Source organism: Polyergus mexicanus, unplaced genomic scaffold (genome assembly GCF_030449975.1).
Source record: "Polyergus mexicanus isolate NDT 795.1 unplaced genomic scaffold, iyPolMexi1.0 SCAF_19, whole genome shotgun sequence".
Taxonomy (NCBI): domain Eukaryota; kingdom Metazoa; phylum Arthropoda; class Insecta; order Hymenoptera; family Formicidae; genus Polyergus; species Polyergus mexicanus.
This window is the reverse complement of record NW_027223339.1, coordinates 4219577-4244562: the sequence shown is the minus strand read 5'-3', so window position 1 is coordinate 4244562 and position 24986 is coordinate 4219577. Positions and strand designations below refer to the sequence as shown.

General features: G+C 36.1%; 1 protein-coding gene across 2 annotated transcripts; it reads right to left on the bottom strand.

Annotated features, from left to right (window-relative positions):
• Positions 1–1590: 1590 nt before the first annotated feature.
• On the bottom strand, positions 1591–4696 carry LOC138941525 (DDB1- and CUL4-associated factor 10 homolog). 2 transcript variants are annotated; one of them, XM_070311274.1, is made up of 7 exons: positions 4549–4696; positions 4087–4417; positions 3851–3964; positions 3546–3743; positions 3276–3447; positions 2965–3180; positions 1591–2868 (listed from the first exon to the last, which is right to left on the bottom strand). In XM_070311274.1, exons 2-7 carry the CDS (start codon positions 4290–4292, stop codon positions 1702–1704), a joined length of 2073 nt encoding a protein of 690 aa, XP_070167375.1. In that variant the 5' UTR covers positions 4293–4417; positions 4549–4696; the 3' UTR covers positions 1591–1701. The 2 variants fall into 2 exon arrangements, with proteins under 2 accessions (XP_070167375.1, XP_070167376.1); XM_070311275.1 differs by having other exon boundaries at positions 4566–4696.
• Positions 4697–24986: the final 20290 nt, after the last annotated feature.

Below are 24986 nucleotides of genomic sequence, written 5' to 3'. Positions count from 1 at the left end.
ATAACTGAAAGTTACTTCTAGATCCAATTGTAATAATAATTAGGAAACATACTCTACTCACATTTTCAAAAATGTTTCGTAATGAAAAAATAGTTGTTACAACTAAAAATAAATATTTTTACTTCTTGTTCGATTGTTGAGTGAAAATAAATCACAAAAAGCTTATTTAATGAAAGAAAATAAAATCAGAAAAGTAATTACATTATTAACACACAATGGTTTAATGACGCATTACGTGTTCTCGTCGATTGTCATTGTACCATCTGACACAATTATTAGGTAGCTTTGAAGCATGGAATATTAATTGTTTGTCCAATATATTATATCATATGTGCATACAAATCACACTATCACAAATGTTAATACATAATGTTAATACATGAATGCAACTAAGAAATATGGTGATTTTTTAGCAACCTTTTCTCCTTTTTTTCGTTTCTAAACCTAAAATAATTATTTTGCAAAACTTGATATTTTTTTAGATTAAAGTGCAAAGTATAACTACAATAGTAGAAAATGTAGAACGTCCTATTACATCTACATAAAAATCATTATATGGAGATAATATATATATTAAATAATATTCATTTAAAAAAAGACATACAAGTATATATAAAAAATAATATAATTATATATAACTACACACACACATACACACACACACACACACACACACATATACAGGGTGAGGCATCTAAGACAGGCCACCCGAATAACTCCCACAGTTTTGGAGATAGGAGAAAATGTTTGAAATAAAAGTTGTATGGTATCGAGGAGGAAATCTTGTGGAAGTGAACTTTTTTTTTGTAGGTGGAAGCGCTTAGGAGATTTGAAGGTCATCTTCATTTTTTTAAATGGAACCACCCTAACTTTTTTATACTAATCGATTCCTTGCAATATTTGGCACAAAAAATTATAAGGGTAAGGTAGCCAAAAAGTAAATAGTTTACGAAATATTTTGTACTATATTTTGATATAATTTTACATAAACTATAAAATATTTCGTAAAATATTCATGTTTACATTTGTGTCCTTTCTGGTGTTATCGCTTATACGGATCGTAGAATGTAAATAAACATTCAATCACCTTGTACACTTCAATCTTTATGTATTAATACTACATGTTGAGTTTAAGTAAATATTCAGTATGGAATATAAAGTACAAAATATTTCATAAACTATCCACTTTTTGACCATCTTACTCTTGTAATTTTTTGTGCCAAATATTGCGAGGAATCGATTTGTATAAAAAAGTTAGGATGACTCCATTTAAAAAAATGAAGATGACCTTCAAATCTCCGAAGCGCCTCCACCTACAAAAAAATGTTCACTTCCAAGATTTCTCCCTCGATATCATACAACTTTTATTTGAAACATTTTCTCCTATCTCCAAAACTGTAGGAGTTATTCGGGAGGCCTGTCTTACATGCTTCACCCTGTATACATGCATAACTATAATCACACCCACCCACACACACCCACAATATATATATATATATATATATATATAAAATTATATAATATAGTTATATGTATATAACAATATATAATTATATATATAACTATATAATCATATATAATTAAAAAAAAAAAAAAAAAAAAAATTGATCTTTAACAAAGCTGAAAGTATACCTATCTACCAAGACACTGCAATTATAATAGAAATAACAAAGAGCCTATAAAGATTAATTATCAATTTAGCTAAACCACTGGCTGATGCCAGACAATTTTACCGCTGAGACAGCCGGACACTAGCAAATAGTGCTTAGGTGAGAATTTCGTGCTAACCACAATATCGGAATGACCAGTGTGTGTCGCTAATTCGTGAAGCTGCACGGACTCGTTGACGGGCGGGACACAATTAGACAACTCGGCGCAGTTGCTTGAAAACGCCAGTAATCGTACGCCATAACCGAACGGCGAACATATCAATCTACCGTCTGCCGAGAAACATAGTTCTTTGATATATCCGGAACCGACATTCGGCTCCTCGATATAATGCGTCAATCTCGGCGTATTCTGATGGATCTTGTGATTCCTCGGTATCATATACATGGTTTGTAGATTCTGTCGGTTTTGCAAATTCTGCACCCGAGCCCGATCGCCGATTATCACGACCGTATGGGAAGAACGAGGAATATTCACGCTCATGCCATTGTTCGATCTAGGAAGCCAGTCTCTTCTCTCGGCGCCGGGGTAAAATTCTCTCTCGCGTTCTCTACGTAATCTCGCCTCCCTGATTGCCACGAGTGCTTCCCACACGTCACCTGTGCTAACGTGCAGTTCTACGTTACCAGTGGAAAAATTGTCGATCGCGTTACGCCGCCGTAAGTCATTGAGCTGAGAGTGCGGTCTTGAAGATCTATATTCTCGCGTACCCTCTCGATCCGCTTCGTTGGCTGATGCCGAATTGTCATTATTGTCGTCCACGTCGTGCTGATCCTCCGATCTGTCATCGTGGTAAATCGTGGCGTTTACTCTCGCATCGGCGGCGGAGCTCGTACTAACCTCTACTGTGTCGAAATTCGTTCTTGCCGTATTTCTATCTGGACGAGGATTCCTCGATTGGTGTTGTAGATTTCTGCGCGTCGTCGTCACCTGCCAACCAGTCCTTGATGACGATCTGACCGACGAGGGCGCGGCGTCTGTGGACACGCGGATAGGTGGATCAAACGAGTTCGATCTCACATCCGACGCCACATTGTGTACTATATAGGAAGACCTGATTCCCGAACGCGATGGTTGCGACTGTGGAAAATCTACAAACTCGTCCACGTTTAAACTCGTCAAACGACCTTCTTCTCCCCCATTGACATGCTCCCCACTGCTGGATGCTTCGCGTTCTTGTATATCGTGAATGCAAGTCCACTACGGAATGAAACGGAACAAGTTAGGTGAAATTTATATCGGTAAAAAAAAATAGTTTTGATAATCTGACGCACGACCCAACGCGCGAAATCAAACCTCAGATTTTTCTCCGCTGCTAACGTTTCTGGACAAGGCGCACCACCCTTGCGGATGAACTTGTAGACTAGATATTACTTCGGCATCGTCACCTACAGGAAAATCGGTAAGGAACTCGACTCTATTGTGGGGACGGCTGTGAGAAAAAAGGTGCGTGTAACTAGCTGCGACCGGTATGGTAGTTTGTGATAACTGCATTAATCTGTACATATTTGGCTGCAAGAATAATATAATAAAAATATTTTAATGTTTATAAGATTACTAAATAAGTTTATTAAATGCTTTAACAGAGAAGTGATAAGAATACCTACCTTGAATCCAGCCAAATCCTGACTTAGTGTACTGAGTTTAAGATTGTGTATTATGATGAGATATCCCGAAGTAGTACATATTAACATTTTGCTAGTATCGGGAGTAAGTCTGGTTCGCATTAGCCCATTTGTATGAAATACACGAGTGAAAACAAAGCTATTCTCTGTAAAACTGTACAACATACATTGCAAAAAATACATTAATCATAATTGTATCATTTTACAGATATAAAAAAAAACTTACATAGATATTAACTGAATAATGTTTACCTATTAATATCCCAAGTATATATGCTACCATCAAACCCACTGGTCAATAATAGGCTATCATTTGGACTATATTCTATATTTTTGACCCAATTGGAGTGTCCCTGAAGAGTTCTTATCCTTTGCTTTAAGTTTCTGGCATCCCATAAAGCAACTGTGCTATCATCGGAGCAAGTTGCAAACATACGTTGATCTAGGAATCTAATCATATTGACAATGTCACATTTTATACACTGTGTTTTTACCATACACAATTTCCTTCATGCTAATAGAAACCTAAATAAGAGGCTGTTAGAAATTTTACAAACCTTACGCAATTGACGCAGTCATTATGAGCATTGTCTATCGCATGTATCAACTTCCTGCATAATGGATCAAACATTAAAATACTTTTCTTTTCACATGCTGCTAGTAAAAGAGATCTGTAATATTGATAAAAAATCAGTGAGAAATGCAGAACAATTTATAAGTTTTAACAAATATTGCATCTGAAGCTTGAGAAATTTGTTAGGATACACATTGACATTAGAATCACATTACTAACCCATCTGGCGAATATTCCAAATTAAATACACCACCATGTCTCGCAGTGGTCAGATTGTCTCCGTGATCCCACGAAGTGATAGGTTGTATCGAGGAATAAAGAGTCTTGTGAAAATTGTCATTATGGCCAAGTGGAAATTTTACACCCAGTTCGCGTTGTCTTAACCAAAGACTGTTCGGCGTTTGCTTGATCCTTATCTTCGGCATTTCAGCCAGACGTTAATTTTAACCGCATTCAATCGAACGTATCAAGCGACTTGACTGCAGGTGCAAAAGCAGTGTGAAGGAGTTTAGGGGATGAACAATCTCTACAAAGATGCTTCTCTTACGATCTGTCACAAAACGATACCATTATATATATATATATATACATATATACATATACCATTACATATATATATATATATATATATATATATATATATATGCATATATATATACACATATCATATATTCTCGATACCGTGCGAGATTAGCAACTTTTCAAACGGCGATTTTCTCTCCACAGTTGATGTTTGATAGACGATATTTTTCCTCGCTTCTTACGGCGAAGTCGTAATATCCTACAGAGGGAAACTTCTCGACGCTGACAAAATCGGTTCGAGGTTCAACAAGACTAGGTTATGTCTGAATCCTACGCGCGATATTACACGTGACTTTCCGCGCACATCTCCGCGTACGTTCGCGAATCGCGCGAACATATGAATCATATGATAGTCGACAAAAGTAGCTCCAAAGTGGACAATTGGCGCGATTTGATTGCTGCATCCTCTCAAAAATAAAAAGATGAATAAAGGATTCGATAAAATTCGGATCAATTTTAAAAATCTGATATAACGCAAATCAGCGCCACCTTTGTTAAAAATACATTGTCTGTCATCGTATTGGGATATTTCATGGATATAATACCTCCGTATACTTAGCAGCAAATTTGATATTTCTTATTTTTTATTATTGCAATCGTTTGGTAATTGTTTGGGCAAATTTAGGAACATAATCTCATAATTTAGGAAATAATATTTTATTTATAATAAATGAAAATTAATTGAGCGTATAGTTATAACAGACATAATTTTTAAAAAATTCTTTTTTTATTTTAATCAACGTGAAATCATTTAGGAAAAACGTCTGTAATGTTTTCAACGTTAGGGAAAAAATAGTTTATTTTATAATAATTAATTTTTTATCAGATACTAATCTAGAACCGGATACATAAGGTTACCGGATATGTAAAACTGGATTGATTAATTTCCTAAATTTACCCAAACAATTCCCTAACGATTGCAATAATAAAAAATAAGAAATATTAAAAATTTCAAATAATCGCGGGCTAATAAGAGCCAGAACGCGAATAGTAGTGCGTTAGTTTCATAGAAAAATAAGTTTTCTATGAAACTGAATATGTGCACAGGGCACGAAATTTACTTGGTGTTATACCCAGATTTTTAAAAATAATCTCAATTCGAAATATATAATAAACCCTCCTTTACCCCCCTGGATAAATAAAGGCGAGATAGAATAAAGAAATATTAAATTTATCTGTTAAATATACGGAGGTGAACATAAGAAATATCTGGACCACAGATAGCCAAAGGTCCGGATGAAGGCGAGACCGGCATTTCCATGCAACACACTTTACCCCTTACCGACCCATTTTGCCCCTGGTTTGAGTCTGGACTAAACTCCGTTGACTTTACCAAAAGACTTTGCCCCTGGTTCGAGTCCCGGCTAAATTCCTTTGATTTTATCAACAGACTTTGCCCCTGGTGCGAGTCCAGGCTAATTCATCATAAGACGAATGAAATGTGAGAGAGGCTTGCCTCTTATTGTTTCACTCGCTCCTGAGATAATGATAAGAGTGAGCGAGACAATGACAATGTCTCATTCCTATATTGTCTTACTCGCATTCATATATTCGTCTTGCTCACTTTCAATGCTCATCTCGTTCGCTACAAAAGCTTGTTGCCGACAAGCGGCCGATGAGAAACTGAAAATTTGTAAAAGAGAGATAAATATATTATTAAACAATAAAAATATTATTGTTTTTATTATTTTTAAGTGATATATTTACACATATAAAAGAAATTACACACACATATATACAAAGTGTAACAAAGCATCCGTATCAGCATCAGTTTTTTGAGGAACCAACGCATTTTCGTGAAAAATATTTCATGCAAAAGTTGTAGAGTTCTAATTATCGCATTATATAATAATATTAGTATGATCTTGAATAGCACTGTCACAGTCATATAAAAATTACTTTGAATTTTTTAAACGGAACTCCCTATTTTTCATTACATATTCTTGTAGCCTAACCTCGAGAGCTCTCCAAAACACTATAATAAAGTATTTTTTCATTAAGTACTTTTATTTTATATTTTAATCCGACATATTTTGATATAAAAAAATAAAATATTTCGTAAAATATTCAGTTTTCGATAATCCTACCGCAATACTTTTATGCACAGAATAATGAGACAAATCAAAATTAGTGCAAAAAGAAACAAATAATGGTTTAAAAAAATACATTGTAAATAATTGTCTTAAAAACAATTATTTTTTTATATTTTAATTGATTTGTCTCATTATTCTGTACATAAAAGTATTATGGTAAAATTATCGAAAACTAAATATTTTACGAGATATTTAATTTTTTATATCAAAATATGTCAGATTAAAATATAAAATAACTTAAAAAGTACTTTTAATGAAAAAATACTTTATAGTGTTTTGGAAAGCTCTCGAGATAAGCTACAAGAATATGTTATGAAAAATAGGGGGTCCCATTTAAAACATTCGATGTGATTTTTATATGACCTTGACGGTACTATTCAAGATCATACTAATATTATTATATAATGCGCCACTTAGAGTTCTACAAATTTTGCATAAAACATTTTTCACGAAAATACGTTGTTTCCTCAAAAAACTGCTGATACGTGCGCTCTATTACACCCTGTATATACAGGGTGGCCCCAAACGTTCCAGGCAGACTTCGAAATCTTACAGGAAATTCTGAACGAAAAATTTCCTATAAACATGGGTCGAAAAATGTTTCCTTAAGAAGTTATCACTCAAAAACTTCTGATGCAAAGGAAGAGCAAAAGCTGAAAAGAAAATGAAATAAAAAGAAAATGAAACTTAATAAATTTCTTGAAAAAAACGATAAAAATAAAAAATAAAAATCTTTTTCTTTTATGAAAATAAAATTAATTTTTTTAAACTAAAATAGCACGCATAATAATAGAAAATAAATAAAGACGCGAAAAAACTAATTGTTCTCAAAATGTCCCCCCTTAGTTCCAATACATTTTCAGTATCGAGAGAAACAACTTTTGTTTCGGTACTTTTTGTTAAAAGACGCACATTTTTCATGATATTTGGAAAAATGTATAAAATAATCACGATTTCAGAGGTTTTGAGCGATAACTTCTTAAGAAAGCATTTTGTTTCGGTACTTTTTGTTAAAAGACGCACATTTTCCATGATATTTGGACAATAATCACGATTTCAGAGGTTTTGAGCGATAACTTCTTAAGAAAGCATTTTTCGATTCATGTTTATACGAATTTTTTTGTTCAGAATTAAATTTCCTGTAAGATCTCAAAGTCTGGCTGAAATCGGGACCACCCTGTAAAATAAAAAAGTTGTGTAAAATTATAATTATAGTGGCTTTTGACTCATTATAAATTTTATACTTTTTTATTTATTGTTCTTGGTGGCCTTTGTAATGTCTATACTTGAAAATCGATATACCTATATGAATATCGACTTTCATTGGAGTGTAATTTTGATCATCTGAATGGTTTAATATTTTCTGCACAATTTTTTTAATAACTCTTTTTATTTTTTTGCAATATTTTCGACATTATATTCGACAAGATAAGAAATTCTAGTATTTTTTGGAATGTATGGTATGAGAGTTTCTTCTAATATGCAACTTTGTAAATCTTCTTTTTTTTAAATATGGCTTGCATATAATATCCTGCCTTCTGAAGCAATGCCGGAAACTACTATTAATATTAATAAAGTAAATTTTCATTATTTGTTTATATATTAATCTACAGTCTACCGAAAAAACGACATGCGTTCTAATAACACTAAAGAGTAAGCAAATACCTTTAAAAATATTTTTGAAAAAGATTGGAAAACATTTCTAAAAACATTAAAATAGTGAGTTAAATCACTTTTTATTTATTGAAAAAAGACCAAAATTTTAACATTTTAACAAAAAATGTTTTTTAGATGTATATAAATGCGTTATACAAATAGTTACTTTTATTTTAAAAAAATTTATTTTACATTTAAAACTCGTTTTTTGTTTTAATAAAAAGACATTTATATTAAAAAATATATTTTTAATATATAATAATTTCATACATATAAGATTTTATCACACAGATACGCATGCATTCGCTCATGCGTGTGTTAGAGAGATATAAAATGTTACATATATTAAATCATTAAATATTAAATATTAAAATTACATTTTTTAAACATATAAAAATCATGAGTTTTAAATGTGAAATAAATCTTTTTAAATATTTTGAACATATTACATATTTTTCATTTTATTATTTAACAAGGTGTACTTTAAAAATTTTTAATTAAATTTTATTAAAAAAAATTATTTAAGGATTTTAAAACTCAACCATTTCTTTATTTTTCACAAAATTCAACTTATTTATTCATAAAATAGTTTTGACATTTTCAAGAATCCGATTTATGTCGTATTTGATGTTATTTTAATTGCAAAAATCTTATGAACCCATTAAAATTATTTTTAAAAGGATAAAATGTAAAATATAAAAGTTTTTAATGATTTATATAAATTTATATATCTTATGAAATAAAAACTAAAACTTTTATTTCTTGTTTTACCTTTTTGAAAGTAATTATAACGGACTCATGAGAGTTTTACGTTTAAAATGACATCAAATACGATGTAATTCGGATAATTTTTACTTAGATAAGTAAACAAATTTTTTTATTTGCATCTAATTGAAATTCATCCAAATATTGTATTATTTTAATCGCAAAAATCTGTATCCGAATATTTAGTGTTATTTTAATCACAAAAATTTTATTAATTAGATCAGTAAAATTACGCTCAAAAAGATAAAATAAAAAATATAAAAATTTTATAAAAGTTTTTATATATTCGATAGGTGCACTCCAAAACGTTTGATGGAGTAATTAGAATCTTGATCTTTAAAGCGAAAATAGCGTCAAGCGGAACGCACCTATTGTTATATGTTTATTTTCTAAAGATTGTAGTATTATTAATTATCTTATTGTTTTAATTATGCTTGTGTAAATTTGTATATAATAGTCTTTAGGTGCGCACTATAGGGCATCCCACCGAATTTATAAATTAAAAAATTAATTAAATTAATAATAAGTAAAAATAAATTATTAATAAAAAGCTATAAATTAAAAACATAATTTTATTAAAATGCATGATTGCTTAAATGCTTGATACTTTTGTTTTAAGAATAAGAAAAAAAGTAAAAGTAATTTATTGCAGATATTTTCTACATTATATTCAATTAAGACTAAGAAAAATTTATTTTAGGAAATTTATTTCATTGCACATGCGGATATACCTAAAAATACTTTATTAAATAAATATTATAAATAAATATAATTATTAAATACTTTGCTGCAAATTTGCTAAGTAAAGATTAAGAACGTAGTTACTGCATGGCCGCTAACCACGGTATGGCGCTGAAACCAGTGAAAAATGCTGGTCTCGCCTTAACCCGGGCCTTTGGCTATCTGTCTTCTTCTTCTTCTTCTTCTATTTTTTGGCAAGGAACAGAGTACATCTCCGTTCATGCTGCCAGAGAGCCATCTCAACTTAGTTTATGAGGACGAGAACATTGCGCATGCGCGTCAAAGCAAGACTCCAATTCGTCGAGTCAAATCGAAATGTTATTCAAGCGTAGGTAGGAAACAAATAGGTATTAAATAGATTAACATATGATAAACTAATATAGGTATTGGATAGGATAATATATGATAAACCAATATAGGCATTATATAGGATAATGTGTGAAAACCTCTTTTTGGGTCATATGGAAGGATGGGACCCGAGCGGAATCGAACCTGGAATCTTTCGATTACCAGCCTGCGACTCTACGCCCAGCGCCACGCATCGCCCCTGGCTATCTGTCTATTAATCTGTGATCTGGACGGAGCACAAAGTATATTTTTTGGGCATAGAATATGAAGATTGAGAAGTGAGGATAAAGCCCGTATCAGACTACGTATTGAAGATTGAGATTGAAGATTTAAGATTGAAATTTGACCAATAAGAATAAAAAAATTTTAGTCTTTTTTGTTCTGATTAGTCAAATTTCAATCTTTAATCTTCAATCTTCAATTTTCAATGCGTAGTCTGATAAGCGCTTAAAGTTATTTAAAGGAAGGTTAAGGGCCAATTTCATCAAGTCGGTTAGATGAATCCATCGACATATAGTACTGGACGGAGCACGCGGCAAGATTTCTTTGTTCTTTCGTAATGAGCGACCTAGGGTGCGTTTGGGGAGACGCTATTAGCGCTAACAGCGTCGTTCTGTCTTTGTTATTTATTGAAAGTTAAACAAGAACAGAGCACGCTCATAGCACTAAAAGCGTGTTCTCCGAACGCAGCCCTAGAAAGAAAGAAGTAGATGTGTGGGAACTTAAGTGAAAATTACTAGACTTTCTTCTTATTTAATAATAAATGTTTAATCAATTATAAATGCGTGTATATAATGACAGATACAGGGAAAGAATGAAATAAAAGTGTTTCAAACAAATAAATATCGTTACTATGTACCAATAAATCAATAGTGTTTTTAGTGAAAATAATTATACAATATATATATCGAAATATATCGATAAACTTGAGTCAATTAAGTCGATAACAAAGTTGTCGGTAATAGAACATCACAAATGTGTGGGCACGGATCTCTCATTCTATTTTCGTTTCATTGGTTGAATTTTATCTAAAGAGAAGGGGAACAGTACTGCATTCTTATAAGTTGGGAACATTCTTAACCTTATTGCTACTTATAAGTGGGTAACGTATATGAACATAGCATATAAAAGTGATATTATCATATACGTTACAAATAATTAGTAATATAATTTCTGCCTGTTTATTATCCAAAACAAATGAGTTAGACAAAGATGTATAAAATTTTGAGCTTCATGGCCCCATAGCTTTATGAGCCGCTACTATCCATATCATCTTATCTTTTTCTACGTTTGTCAACACGGTTTCGGTTACAGACTTCTATATAATACTAGACCGCTAACTTATATACCATAGACTTATAGAGATAGACTGCGCGCTCTTACGGTCTGACTGTCTTAAACATTGAAGGACAGAGATATAGTGGTCGAATCTCTTTCTCTTTCGCACAGTTGAAGGAGAGCGTATATCGCGGCTGACAGAGAATAAACGGAGAAGCGAGGAAAATGCGCATATACTCGCAAACTGTTCATTCTACGCCAGCCGCGATATCCCCTCTCCTTCAACTGTGCGAGAGAGAAAGAGATCCGACCACTACCACTCTCTCTTTCTAATGTTTAAGATAGTCTTTCGACAGGGACGCGCAGTCTATTTCTATAAGTCTATGTTATATACTGATCAAAAAATTTACCCCGAAAAGTATGTATCACATATGAGAAGTAAATATCTACATATGCGTGACCTAAATAGGAATCATGTGTATGTGTGTGCTGTGTGCGCATGTGTTGTGTACATACTTTTCAGGGCCATGGATTTCGCAGGAGTTCGCGGTTTAGTATATATAGAAAGAACCCCGCACTAATCATATGGAAAATCTGTCCCGGTCAAATCAATTGGTTTTTACATATGTTGTAGCTTATGACCTACTGAACAAAAGATGTAATGGGCACAAAGCTCAATAATGGACAATTATCGAGTTATAACCAGTCAAACATGAAAAATTCGGGCTGCCGAATAGTCAAATCTCGGAAGATATTGATTTTTTTGAAAAATGTTTGAAACAAACATAGTAGGGTTTTACAAAATCTGTTAGTTGGTGACATTATTTGTGAATTTTGAATGACCTTGAAAAGCTCCGTGAACAAAAATCTTTATGTGTCACAGCAGAGATAAGGACCCCACGGTTCGTCACTCCCGTAGTATTTTTTGACTCCAAATCCTCTCTGCTGTGTGTGTATGTGTGTGTGTGTATGTGTGGGGTAATAAAATAAATGATCTTATTGTATATTACTCATTATTTGGATCCTGCTGTGGTGATCTCTGAGCGGCACCTAATATTGTGTTCAATAATGATGAAGAGGGATAACGAATATTGGGCTTGTGTCGTGCATATCCTAAATACCACAATACGCTGGTTACATGTGCACATGTACCCACAGTCCGTGCGCCTGACTTACAGGTGCAGTAATAACCAAAAATCGCCTCCCTCTCATCATCTATATTATCTGCATCTCTTATGTTGTAAGCTATAAATATTTGATGTTTTGTAGCATTACGGAATCGTGAATCGAGCGCTCTACACATAACTCTACGCTCATAACCAGAGATGGTAAATCGTGTATATTAGTTCTCAAGAAGTTTTAGTAGAAAAAAGGTTCATCAAAAATATTTTGGAAAGTCTCGAATTTAGCTACACGAATATAATAAAAAATAGGCATTTTTGTGGAAGATTTTTGTTCACGGAGCTTTTCAAGGTCATTCAAAATTCACAAATAATGTCACCAACTAACAGATTTTGTAAAACCCTACTATGTTTGTTTCAAACATTTTTCAAAAAAATCAATACCTTCCGAGATTTGACTATTCGGCAGTCCGAATTTTTCATGTTTGACTGGTTATAACTCGATAACTGTCCATTATTGAGCTTTGTGCCCATTACATCTTTTGTTCAGTAGGTCATAAGCTACAACATATGTAAAAACCAATTGATTTGACCGGGACAGATTTTCCATATGATTAGTGCGGGGTTCTTTGTAATTTCGGTTCCATGCTCCGTCCAGTACAGCCTCTCGCACAATGCAAAGGTTAAGAAGACTAGAAAACAGGAGACCCCAAACTCCAGTAGCGGGGATGAGTCAAAATATGGTCGCATTTCATAAGCGCTGTTCACGGTATGGTCGCCGGCCAATTCATGAACTACGCGTGCTAGACCTTGGAGCGTCGGCCAACATAACCTCGTCAAACATCGCCAAAGTTCGAATGTTTACGTTTTTTATTGTAAACCAGTGCTCGGTTTTAGTTGCACATTTCGGCCCGATTCCGTGATTCACGCCTATTGCCCCCCCACTCATCGCTCGTGCGTTAGCGACGAGTCGCCAGATACGCATAACTAAGGAGCGTGATGCTTTGTCTCAGGAGCGTCCGCATATAAGAATGCCCAAATATAATAATAAGACAATACTTCTCTATAATTAAAAGTTTTTCTTCAATATTTTATATCAATGAAATATAAAATATTGAAGAAAGACTTTCAAAATTTTGAGAATTTTCGCGGTGCATTTAAAAAATATTGTCTTATTATTATATTTGGGCATTTTTACATATGAACGCTCCTGAGACAAAACGTCGCGCTCCTTAGTTACGCGTATCTGGCGACTCGTCGCTAACGCACAAGCGGTGAGTGGGGGGCAATAGGCATGAGCCACGGAATCGGGCCGAAATGTGCAACTAAATCCGAGCACTGATGTATACGAACAAAAGAAGACATAATATAATATATATTTGTTTAAATAATACATTGTTGTTATATATCCATTGATTATATCGATTGGAAAAAATGAGCTGCATTGCATAGATTGCAATTTATAGAAAGTTACATGATAATATCCAGAATATATGTATATATATCATACACATACATTTGTATACGTCTATGTACATATTATATATATACATATTATATACACAGCCAAATGTTATTCATCTTGGAAGATATATGAGAAAAGACACATAGCCCGTATGAACAATGTGAAATTGTGTTCAAATATGTGATAAAGGCAGACACGTCTATATTATACTATTGTTACGTCCAGACTCAATGGAAGGAAGAGTCAGCGGGAGGGCGTAACCTACTTACCTCGAAACACACTCTCTCTCTTTTTCGAGACAAGTGTTTCCGTTCGATCGGTGGTCCCTTTTTGGTAAAGGAACTGAATCCTTATTACCCAGGATGGGACCCTGTGCGATGTCGGGTAACAGGAAGGAGGTCGGGTTAATAAGTTTCTCGAATTTTAAAATTTAACGTTACATTTATTCAAAAAAAAAATATAAATGAATGATTTTTTAAAGGATTTAAAAATTAATAAAGAACATTTAGTTCAGTTTATGAAAACTTATATGTAAAATACATCTTCTTAAATTCTAATGTGTAATTGTAAGTATTCGTGTGCGTGAGTGTAGGTAAAGGAAATTATGTTCTCGCGGGTGTTACAATAAATACGGAGGACATCAACCGGAATTAAACGGGGAGAGTAGAATTTAAATTCCGGTTGGAGATTTACAATATAAAGTCAAATAGTTATAAATTATAGAGGGAAAAGGAAAAATTAAAAGGTAAGGGAAAAGGTGGGATGACTATTAAAGATCCCGGATTAGTACGGTAGAGGGGGAAGAGACGGGAGAATAAGAAGGGTAAGAATAATGAAAAGAGGAAGTTGGAAGATAAAGTGGTAAGTCGTGTATTTTGTGTGTTCGTTTTTGCTTGTTATATATATTAATTAACCGATGCGTTCTTAAATCGAAGGAATGTTTATCTAAGTTAAATTTCTTATAGTATAATTAGGGTCCGCGCACGCCCGAGCCAATTCCTTTCTCAATTGTCGATTCCGACGGTTTCGTGACCCTTTGATGGTCGCGCACGAAGATTGATTTAATTTTTCCACTAAGCAAAGGGGGCCGTGATGAGTAATAATAATAAATAAAAAAAATCGAATGTAAAAAAATTCTTAATTCGTGAAACAATTCTTGGAAACTAAATTAACTGAATAATTCTAGATTTCAGATCCGGGTAAAGGTATATTTTTCTTTTTATATCTTTGTATGAAAATTTCCGGACGAACTGGGAGCAGAAAAGATGACAAATGTAATTGAAAGTCGCACTATAAAATACAGGTAACTTGTGGTGACTGATAGTAAATCGAGAGTCGCACTATGAGATACAGGTAACTCGTGGTGACTAAGGAGAAGTCGAGAGTCGCACTATAAAATACAGGTAACTCGTGGGGACTAAGAAGTCGAGAGTCACACTATAAAATACAGGTAACTCGTGGTGACTAAGGAAAAGTCGAGAGGGAGATTTCGAGGGAAGAAGAATGAGGATTAAGAAAGAGACAGTTACACAAAAGACAATCAAGGTCTAAAAACGAAGTATCGAAACGAGATATTGATTAATCCAAGAATTATTTCAGAATACGAGACGTAAAATAGTAATAATAATAAAGGGGAGGATAGAAATTGAAACTGTTGAACCCACTTACTACTTGAAGATGCGTTGATAATTGTAGTAGCTAATTAGCTGCGACTGTTGCTGCAGATGGACTCGGGAGTGATGGCTCAGAAACTCGGCCCTGTCGTGTTGCTGGATGACCACGGTTGTTGGCACTTAGCACTAAGTCCTTCACTTTTATTTAAACTTGGTCTCTGTACAATTCTGAGTCGCGAATGTCTGGTCTCGGAGCTGATTACTAGTTATGTAGTGAATCGTTTGAAGAGTGAAGACGGAATGAATTTTTGAGAGGAGCTTTCGCATATCTTCGAATCTTAGCGTCTCCCCACGTACCCTCTCCATTAGGCAGTCAGAATTTCTTTTTAACAAATCAAATCCTTACTATCTACTCCTCTCATGAGTAGCAGGTGTTGCCATTCCAGAAGAAGGTTCAGAAGTTGCGCCCATTGGTGTAGACTTTTGTTTTTAGAAATTAACCCCAGCCTTTTGGAGAGTCCGTTAGGATCGGCTAAGTTGATTTATTATTCCTGATTTATTATTCCTGTTGGAATTTATTTCAAACAGATATCATAAGAGGGTGGTCTGGCAGGCGAGCACGCGGTGTCAAGTATCGCGAGTTTTGCTTACGGATTCGGGTTTCATCAATAAACCGTCGTCCGTGTTCCTCTCCTTATTCTTTTGTTCTAAACTCTTAAACCCATCACGCGGCTTTAGAATTGAATGTTTCATTATCTGTCCGCGCGCACATGATCTGGGTGTCTAGCGTTCGAGGGTTTCTCATCTTTGTTTAAAATTCTCAAATTTTGACGTGGGCTTTAGTTCAGGAATATTTATTGATCCGTCTCATTGAAAAAAGAATTTTATAGTTCTGAAGGATTAGTCTCGCCTGCTAGATATTCCTTTGGTTTATTGTTTATGTCAAGTGCAAAGAGTTCCAGACCGTAAACGTTTAATATTACATGAAAGAAAAGAATCGTGGAGTCCACTGGACGTAACACTATTATCTATACGCTTACAATTAGAGGAACGCACGCCAAGGGTGCGTTCCGTTTCACGCATGATGCGCATAAGAGCATGGAAATTCGTTCCGTTTCTCTTCATGCGCACTCGCTGCATGCATCCAACATAGAGTGCGTTCCGTTTCACGCATGATGCGCATAAGAGCATGGAAATTCGTTCCGTTTCTCTTCATGCGCACTCGCTGCATGCATAGTCCAACTTACTGTTAACTGTGTTGCCCCGCCTCTTCCGGTGCATGAGACTGCATGAAGTGTCTCACCTCGCGAGCTGAGGCAGCTTGTGCAGTTCATGCATTTACGCGCGAAATACATAGATTTCAAGTTGGTCCCGGATCTGCATACTTATCTGTCGTGTGTGTTTGAAAAAAATTGCAGAAAATACTCTGCAAGTAATACTCGATCCTCTTGTTTCTCCCACCATAAGTATAGCATACAGAGTGGAAATTTTATTTTCTTCATCACTTGAAAAATCACTTTCAGATGAATCATTACTGCTGCTTGAAGAATATAAATCTTCTTCCGTGTTCATCACGAAAGTAGATGTAATACCAATCACTAAATTCGTCTGTGATTTGGTTAACCTCAAATTTCTGCCCATGTTTATTTAATATATTGCATGAACTGCACAAAAACTGTTCCGTTATTAAAAGCCCATGATCAGTGCATGAAGTGCAGTAGAAAAACGGAACGATTCCTGCACTCCATGCCCTGCGTCAGTACCCTATGCGCATCATGCGTGAAACAGAACGCACCCCTAGATATGCGTGCGAGGCGATAGAGCAATAGAAATACGATGTTGTCTAATTTCAACATATTGAATACAATGCGAAGTTGCTTTTAATAACACGCATAAATCATGCATAAATATTAGTGTCGGGAACGGCAGAACCAAAATTGTCGGTATTATCGATAATTGTGTCGATAATACCGACAATTTTAGTTTTGTATAGATGAGGGCGCTAACCCGTCGGAGTTCGCTCGTCGCTTTTGAATCCCCTTAACCCGGGCCTTTGGCTATCTGTCTATTAATGTGTGGTATCGACAACTAGATCTATTTTAGAACCGGCGGAACTACATGGCGAGATTCATTTTTCAATGCCATGGTAAAACAGCTGATTGGTGTATGTCTGTGCTAAATACATAATTGTAGATCAAAAATACGAAAAAGCATTACGGATTCATTAATGTTTTATTAGTTGCGCTGATGTTTTATTATTTTACTATATACTACAGCGATAATAAATTATAAATAAAATATTTTTATGTATATGCGCATGTAAAATAAAATAAATTTTCTTAAATTAATTTTAATAATTCTTCTTAATAATGTTTTCCTAATTTTTAACTATAATGTATAGAAGATATTTACAATAACTTGCTTTCACTTTTTTCTTAATTTTGAAACAAAAATATTTAGTAAATTATTATCAAAATATTATCAAATCTGTATTAAACCGCTTTCGCGAGGCGGTCGTGGATAACTCGATCGGAATCCGGGGCTTGTGAAAGGGTATCGAGAGACGAACGAAAGCAACGTGAGGTAAAATATAATTTATTGCGTGTAAGTATGTGTGTATACAGAGTGAGTGTATGTGTATAAACGCTGTATGTGTGTGAGCGTGTGTACTTGTGTGTGAGTGAGACGATAGGCGAGCGAGTGCGTGCGCGAACGTATAATATAGAAGTATGATTTAACAATGTATCGAAAGTATGTATGTGATGCAAATGACGATGTGTGGGTGACAAGATGCACTCGTGTATGTGTGAAATGCGGAATCGGTTAGCGGTGTGGTCGTGTCGGTCGCGGTGCATCCGAATTACATGCACGTTTGCGCGGTGCGGAGCGCGATTTCGGCGGTTTGATATAATATCGATTACACTAGCGGATCGTGATTTTGGCAGAGGCCGCTAACTATCGGGCGATAATTTCGGTCGGGCCGGTGGGCGGTCCTTAGACGCGCCTGTGTCGATTCGGTTGCGTTGATCGATGTCGCGGCAGGATTAGATCCTCCCCTGAGCGGGACTTAGCGCGCCGTATTAATGGTGAGTCCGATTTCGTAAATAGCGGTCGCGGAATTACTGTCGGTTCGTGACTAGCGTTTTGTCGTTTCGTCCGGGATAGTCTTTCCGTGGAATTCAGGAGTGCAACGGCCGACGGGAACACCCGTCAATGGCAGGGAACTCCCTACTACTGGTTGATCGCTGTTGCACTTAGGTGGACGGATTGTTTGAGGCGTCGAGAACTCTCGGCGGAGGTTGAGTACGCCCAACCCCGTTTTCTTCTTTTCGTAATAGATCGGAAGGATCGCTCTTGGAGATGCCGCAAACTCTCGGCGGAGGCTGGGTACTCCCAACCCCGTTTTCTCTCTCTTTGAGCGGTTATAGGATCGTGGCGGATTTCCAGGCGTCTTACAGACTCTGGCGGTTGCGGAAGATCTGGTCTCGAGATGTAAAACGTGCCCTATTTATACCGCTTTTCGGCGGGTGCGCGTGCGTAATATGCCTTACTGTTTTAAGGCATATTGTTTAACGGTGAACCGCCGCGCGCGACTCGGGTGGTTTCGGGAACGGTCGGTACGGTTACCCGAGCGCGGCGACGGTTCCGGGTAAACACGCGGCTTAACGGCGGTTACAAATCGGAACATTTATTATCTCTTAAAAATGGGCGCTCGGCGCCTCCGCGTTATGCCCGACCGGTGTTTGTCGGGCAGCGGACTTCCGGCGGATCGACGGCCGGGTAACGGTGGAGGGATGCATCGTTACAAATCATACTATTAATTTATACTAGAACAAAACAGACGCGCGCTTTTATTTATGGACATTTTCCAATTTTTTTAACTTTCCTTTCCTAACTTTAATTTTTTCTTTCACAAATTGTCAAACTGTCAAAATACGCATGATTTGACAGTTGCAAATAACACAAATAAAGCATGTCGCAGCGCTCAAGCGAGACAGCCAATCAGCATCGCGAAAAAAAGGCTTCAATGCTTCGATATATTCGAGTTCGAGGTTTCATGCCTTTATTAGGAAGGGATCAGGGAAGGATGCGTCTTTTAACAAAAAATACCAAAACAAAAGTTGTAGAAAATTAAATTATCTTTCAAATAAACTAAAATTTATTGTATTTCGTGCAATTGGTTTTGGAATAACAGTGAATAGCCGAAAAAACACTTTTTGGTACATGTGAAATTGGCTATTAATTGCTTCATTTCAAAACCTATGGAGCAAATTACAATCATTTTGATATCGTTTAAAAGATGATTTAATATCGAACAAAATGTCCTATGTACATGGGTCCACAAATGCTTCCTTAAAAAGTTAGCGCTCAAAAGCTTCTGAAATCACGGTTACTTTTTACATGTTTACAAATATCGGGGAAAGTATGCGTCTTTTAACAAAAAGTACCAAAACAAAAGTTGTAGAAAATTCTCTTTCAAATAAGATCACAGTTATTATAGTTCCCTCTATAGGTTTTCGACTAACCGATAAAGCCGAAAAAACACTTTCGGTACATTTAAAATTGGTTATTAACTGGTTTATTTCATAACCTATGTGGCGAACTACAATCATTTTAATTTCATTTGAAAGATAATTTATTACCGAAGAAAATGTCCTACGTATGTGGGTCCACAAATGCTTCATTAAAAAGTTAGCGCCCAAAAACCTCTAAAATCTCGGTTATTTTATACATGTTTACAAATATCGGAAAAAGTATGCGTCTTTTAACAAAAAGTACCGAAACAAAAGTTGTAGAGAATTAAATTCTCCTTCAAATGAGATCAAAGTTATTGTAGTTCCTTCCACAGATTTTGGAGTAACCGTCAAAAGCCCAAAAGACATTCGGTACATTTGAAATTGGCTATTAACTGGTTTATTTCATAACCTATATGGCGAACTACAATCATTTTAATTTCATTTAAAAGATAATTTTTTACCGAAGAAAATGTCCTATGTATGTGGGTCCACAAATGCTTCCTTAAAAAGTTAGCGCCCAAAAACTTCTGAAATCATGATTACTTTTTACATGTTTACAAATATCGGGGAAAGTATGAGTCTTTTAACAAAAAGTACCGAAACAAAAGTTGTAGAAAATTAAACTCTCTTTTAAATAAGATTAAAGTTATTATAGTTCTTTCGACAGATTTTGGAATAACCGTCAAAAGCCGAAAAAACATTTCCGGTACATTTGAAATTGGTTATTAACTGGTTTATTTCAAAACCTATTGGGCAAACTACAATCATTTTGATATCGTTTAAAAGATGATTTAATACCGAACAAAATGTCCTATATACATGGGTCCACAAATGCTTCCTTAAAAAGTTAGCGCCCAAAAACTTCTGAAATCACGGTTACTTTTTATATGTTTACAAATATCGGAGAAAGTATGAGTCTTTTAACAAAAAGTACCGAAACAAAAGTTGTAGAAAATTAAACTCTCTTTCAAATGAGATCAAAGTTATTATACTTCCTTCCACAGATTTTGGAATAACCGTCAAAAGTCGAAAAAACACTTTTGGTATATTTGAAATTGGTTATTAACTGGTTTATTTCAAAATCTATGGGGCAAATTACAATTATTTTCATCTCATTTGAAAGATAATTTAATACCAAACAAAATGTGCTCTCGTAGTAGCGCTTATTTACCGCGAACGTGGTAACTCGCGTACGGGAGAGTTACATAAAAAATGGAATGCCGTAAGATATCCGCAATCCTCGCTTGAGGTAGCGTCACAATTAACGAGGAATGCCAGTATTACGATACCCGAAGAGGGTTACGGTATTCGGGGAATCGAGCGCTTTCAACATTATTTTACCGTTCACAATATCGCCATTGTCGTTTATAATTTTAATACTTTTGGTCGCGGCACGAAACCGTTATACGATGGAATCGCGACACTTGCTTCTCTCGGACGCAAACCTGCGTTACGCTTAAATATTATGTATTACAAAGGTTTGCGTCATAACAATCCTATTATAAATTTAAACGCCGCCGCGGGTTGCAGGAGTTATTGCGTACCGTGCAATAAAGGTTATCGGAATGATAAAACCGGTCATCGCTGTCCAAATAAATACCCTCGATGTTTTGCTGTGCCGTCGTGTAAACAGACAGACGCGAAAACCATAAAATGCAACATGTGTAAACGTACATTTTTGGTAAGGAGTGCTTTGAGCATCATCGTAATATAAAATCGTATAATGGCAAATTGACCGAAAGTATATGCGATATCGTGCGATTTTTTGACGGATGCGGTCACATTGTTAAATCAGACGCGAGACGCGATTGCGGCGTTTCTTACTGTAAACTATGCCGTTCACCAAAGCATGAAAACTATTTATGCTTCATGCAACTTCTTCGTTGTAATAATAATTCTTCCGTTGAAGCATCGTCTTCGTCATCTACGCTGACCGTGCCGACAATGGTTACACATGCCGCGGAGGAAAGTACTTTTAATGTCGAAGAGGCAAACGAACGTGCATACGGACGCAAAAAGGAACGCGTAGCATTCGTATTTTACGATTTCAAAACACGTCAGGACGAGACGCTCGAAGGCACGATGAATGTAAAAAAACATGTTTCAACCCTTTGCGTTGCGCAGCAGATTTGCGAAGCGTGCGCGAAAGAAATGATATGACCGTGCGTTGTCGTTGGTGCGGGATGCGAGAGTTCGTATTTCGTCACGATCTGGTAAAACAATTTATTGATTTTACAACGCGAACGACAAAATACTTCAAGCAGATCATTTACATAGCGCATAATGCGAAAGCGTTCGACGCTTAATTTATTTTACAATATATTGAAAGTCGCAACAATTTAGAGCCTAAAGTAATTTTATATGATACTAAAATCATGATGCTAACAGGAGGACATACAAAATTTATGGATAGCGTTAATTATATGCCAATGCGTTTATCCGAATCACCGAAAGCTTTTGGATTACAGGATACGCTGGATAAAAGCATTTTTTCGCATTTATTTAACACCGTCGAAAATCAATCGTATAACGGTCCCTTACCCGAGACTATTATTATTATTCTCCGGAAGCTATGAAACCGGAAGAGCGTGAACGCTTTCTCATGAGATAAAAAAATATCATATTTGATTTTCAACGCGGGATTGTTCGTTATTGCCATACCGACGTTGATATTTTTTGACAAGCATGCATGGCATTTAGAAAAATTTTCATAGATCGTGGAAAATTCATGTCCATTCGAAGAATGCACAACTATTGCTTCCACGTGCATGACAGTTTTTCGGAAAAATTTTTTGCAGCCAAATACGATAGGCGTCATTCCAGCTGATAGATATAGAAAAGCGAGTAATCATTCGTGTAAAGCTCTGCAATGGCTAGTATATTAGATGGAGCGCGAGCTCGGTCGTTATATAAACCATGCAGGGCGTGCGGGCGAATATCATACAGTTGATGGCACGCTCGTCGATGTTACGAAACATCTGATACTAGGACAACGTAACGTCACGTACTTCAATTTCACGGGTGTTTTTGGCACGGATGTCCGACTTGCTTTCCTATGAACCGCGATAGAATGCTTTCGTCGGCGGATTGCAAGGATACAATCGACTCGCGTTACGAACGAACTCTTGCGATCTCGTGGCGGCTTCGACAACGGGGATACTTGCGATGCATTTTTTGGCGAACGCACGGGAAATATCGTGACTCGTTGAGATTACGGGTACGGTGAAAATACGCTACGTGGACGTGTGCTCTTTGTACCCTTATGTACTGAAGACGGGGGCTTTTCCAATCGGTCATTCGAATATTTACGTTGGCGAGGAATGTTCCGTATTAATCGGGAGAGCACCGAATTATAATTTCGATACGCTCGAAGGTCTCATACGGTGTAGAGTACTTCCACCACGCGATCTATTTTATCCGGTACTCCCATATCGTGTGCAGGAAAAATTGCTTTTTGCTTTATGTCGCAGTTGCTGCGAAACATTTTCGCAGGTGCCTTGTGCACATTACGATGCGCGCGAACGCGAATTTGAGGATACGTGGGTGTCCTGCGAATTACGTAAGGTCGTAAATTGTTCGCTGAATATATAAATACATTCTTGCAGCTTAAACAAAAAGCCAGTGGATGACCGAGCAAATGCGGGGAAAAAACAACGATGCTAAAGTACGATATCTGAAGGAGTATGAGAAAATCGAAGGTATCGTTCTTGATAAACGTAACGTCAGCTTTGCAATGGAACGTAAACCTCCCGGTTTGCAAAGCTGTGCTTAAATTCTTTTTGGGGAAAATTCGGCCAGCAATCCAATTTACCAAATACTGAAGTCGTAAGATCGCCTCGGTGTTTTGCGACATTGATGACGAGTGCTGAGCACGAGATAACCGGTAAACGATGAGGTAGTATGTGTTTCGTGGCGATTGCGACAAGAGGCTGTCGTTCCCTCATCGATAACGAACGTTGTAATAGCAGTGTATACGACAGCACAAGCGCATTTAAAATTATATTTTTATTTAGATCGCTTAGATCGTAGCGTTCTATATCACGATACGGATTCGTGCATTTATGTAAGCACAGCCAATTCGAATGAGTACGGACCACGTACGGGAAATTTTTTGGGCGACCTGACGGACAAACTTGAAACCTACGGTCGCGGTAGCTATATCGAGGTGTTCGTATCTGATGGCCCTAAATTTTATGCGTACGTTGTTCGTGCACCGGACGGCCGAACACACAAATGCTGCAAAGTGAAAGTTATAACTTTAAAGTTTGAAAATACTCAGCTAATCAATTTTATTAGTATTAGAAATTTGATGTTAACTAAAGAGAGGGTACAGGAAAATGTAGAAAATGTAGAAGAATTAGCTGGAACTTCGATAAACTTATGTTTTAGAGCAATTCGGCGTACTGTGTTTTATGAGCTTGTAACACGCGATGAAACTAAAATATGCGCTCTTGTATTGCTGAAACGTTTTATCAATAGTCATTGTTCGTTATCATACGGCTATGTAGCGGAACGATAATTGTTTGGATGCGATAATTCTCCCCGAATGCGATATTGCGATTAATCAAAGAGAGTGGATTGAGAGTGGACTGTATTTTTATTGCAAACGAATATTCGAGTAGCGCAAGCGAAAATGACTCACCGCACGATGCATACCTTATAGTCTCGTGGCTCGTTCCTCGTCCTGCCTGTCCGAATCCCTCGTCTTAGGTGAGCTAGAAAGAATGCAGGGGAGCAAGCAGGACAAATTAGGCCAAAGCAAGCAGGAATCAAGCCAGCACGTCGAAAGGTGCACCAGAAGCTATGTCCCTCTTGGCCGGGAACATCCGTCCTCAAACTGGTATGGGCAGACTAGAGTACTGCGTCTCTTCGTTCTCTCCCACTGGCGAGCGAGTGGGTCCTGCAAGCGTTTTGCAAGCCGAGTAGAAGCTCGGATTTTC

What these genes read in the sequence shown, in the direction of transcription:
- LOC138941525 (XM_070311274.1), bottom strand. Translation starts at nt 4,292, where the DNA reads ATGCCGAAGATAAGGATCAAGCAAACGCCGAACAGTCTTTGGTTAAGA. An exon ending in GACTGCGTCAATTGCGTAAG is followed by an intron (nt 3,744 to 3,850) that starts GTTTGTAAAATT and finishes CAATATGATTAG; the next exon opens with ATTCCTAGATCAACGTATGT. An exon ending in TATACTTGGGATATTAATAG is followed by an intron (nt 3,448 to 3,545) that starts GTAAACATTATT and finishes TATGTTGTACAG; the next exon opens with TTTTACAGAGAATAGCTTTG.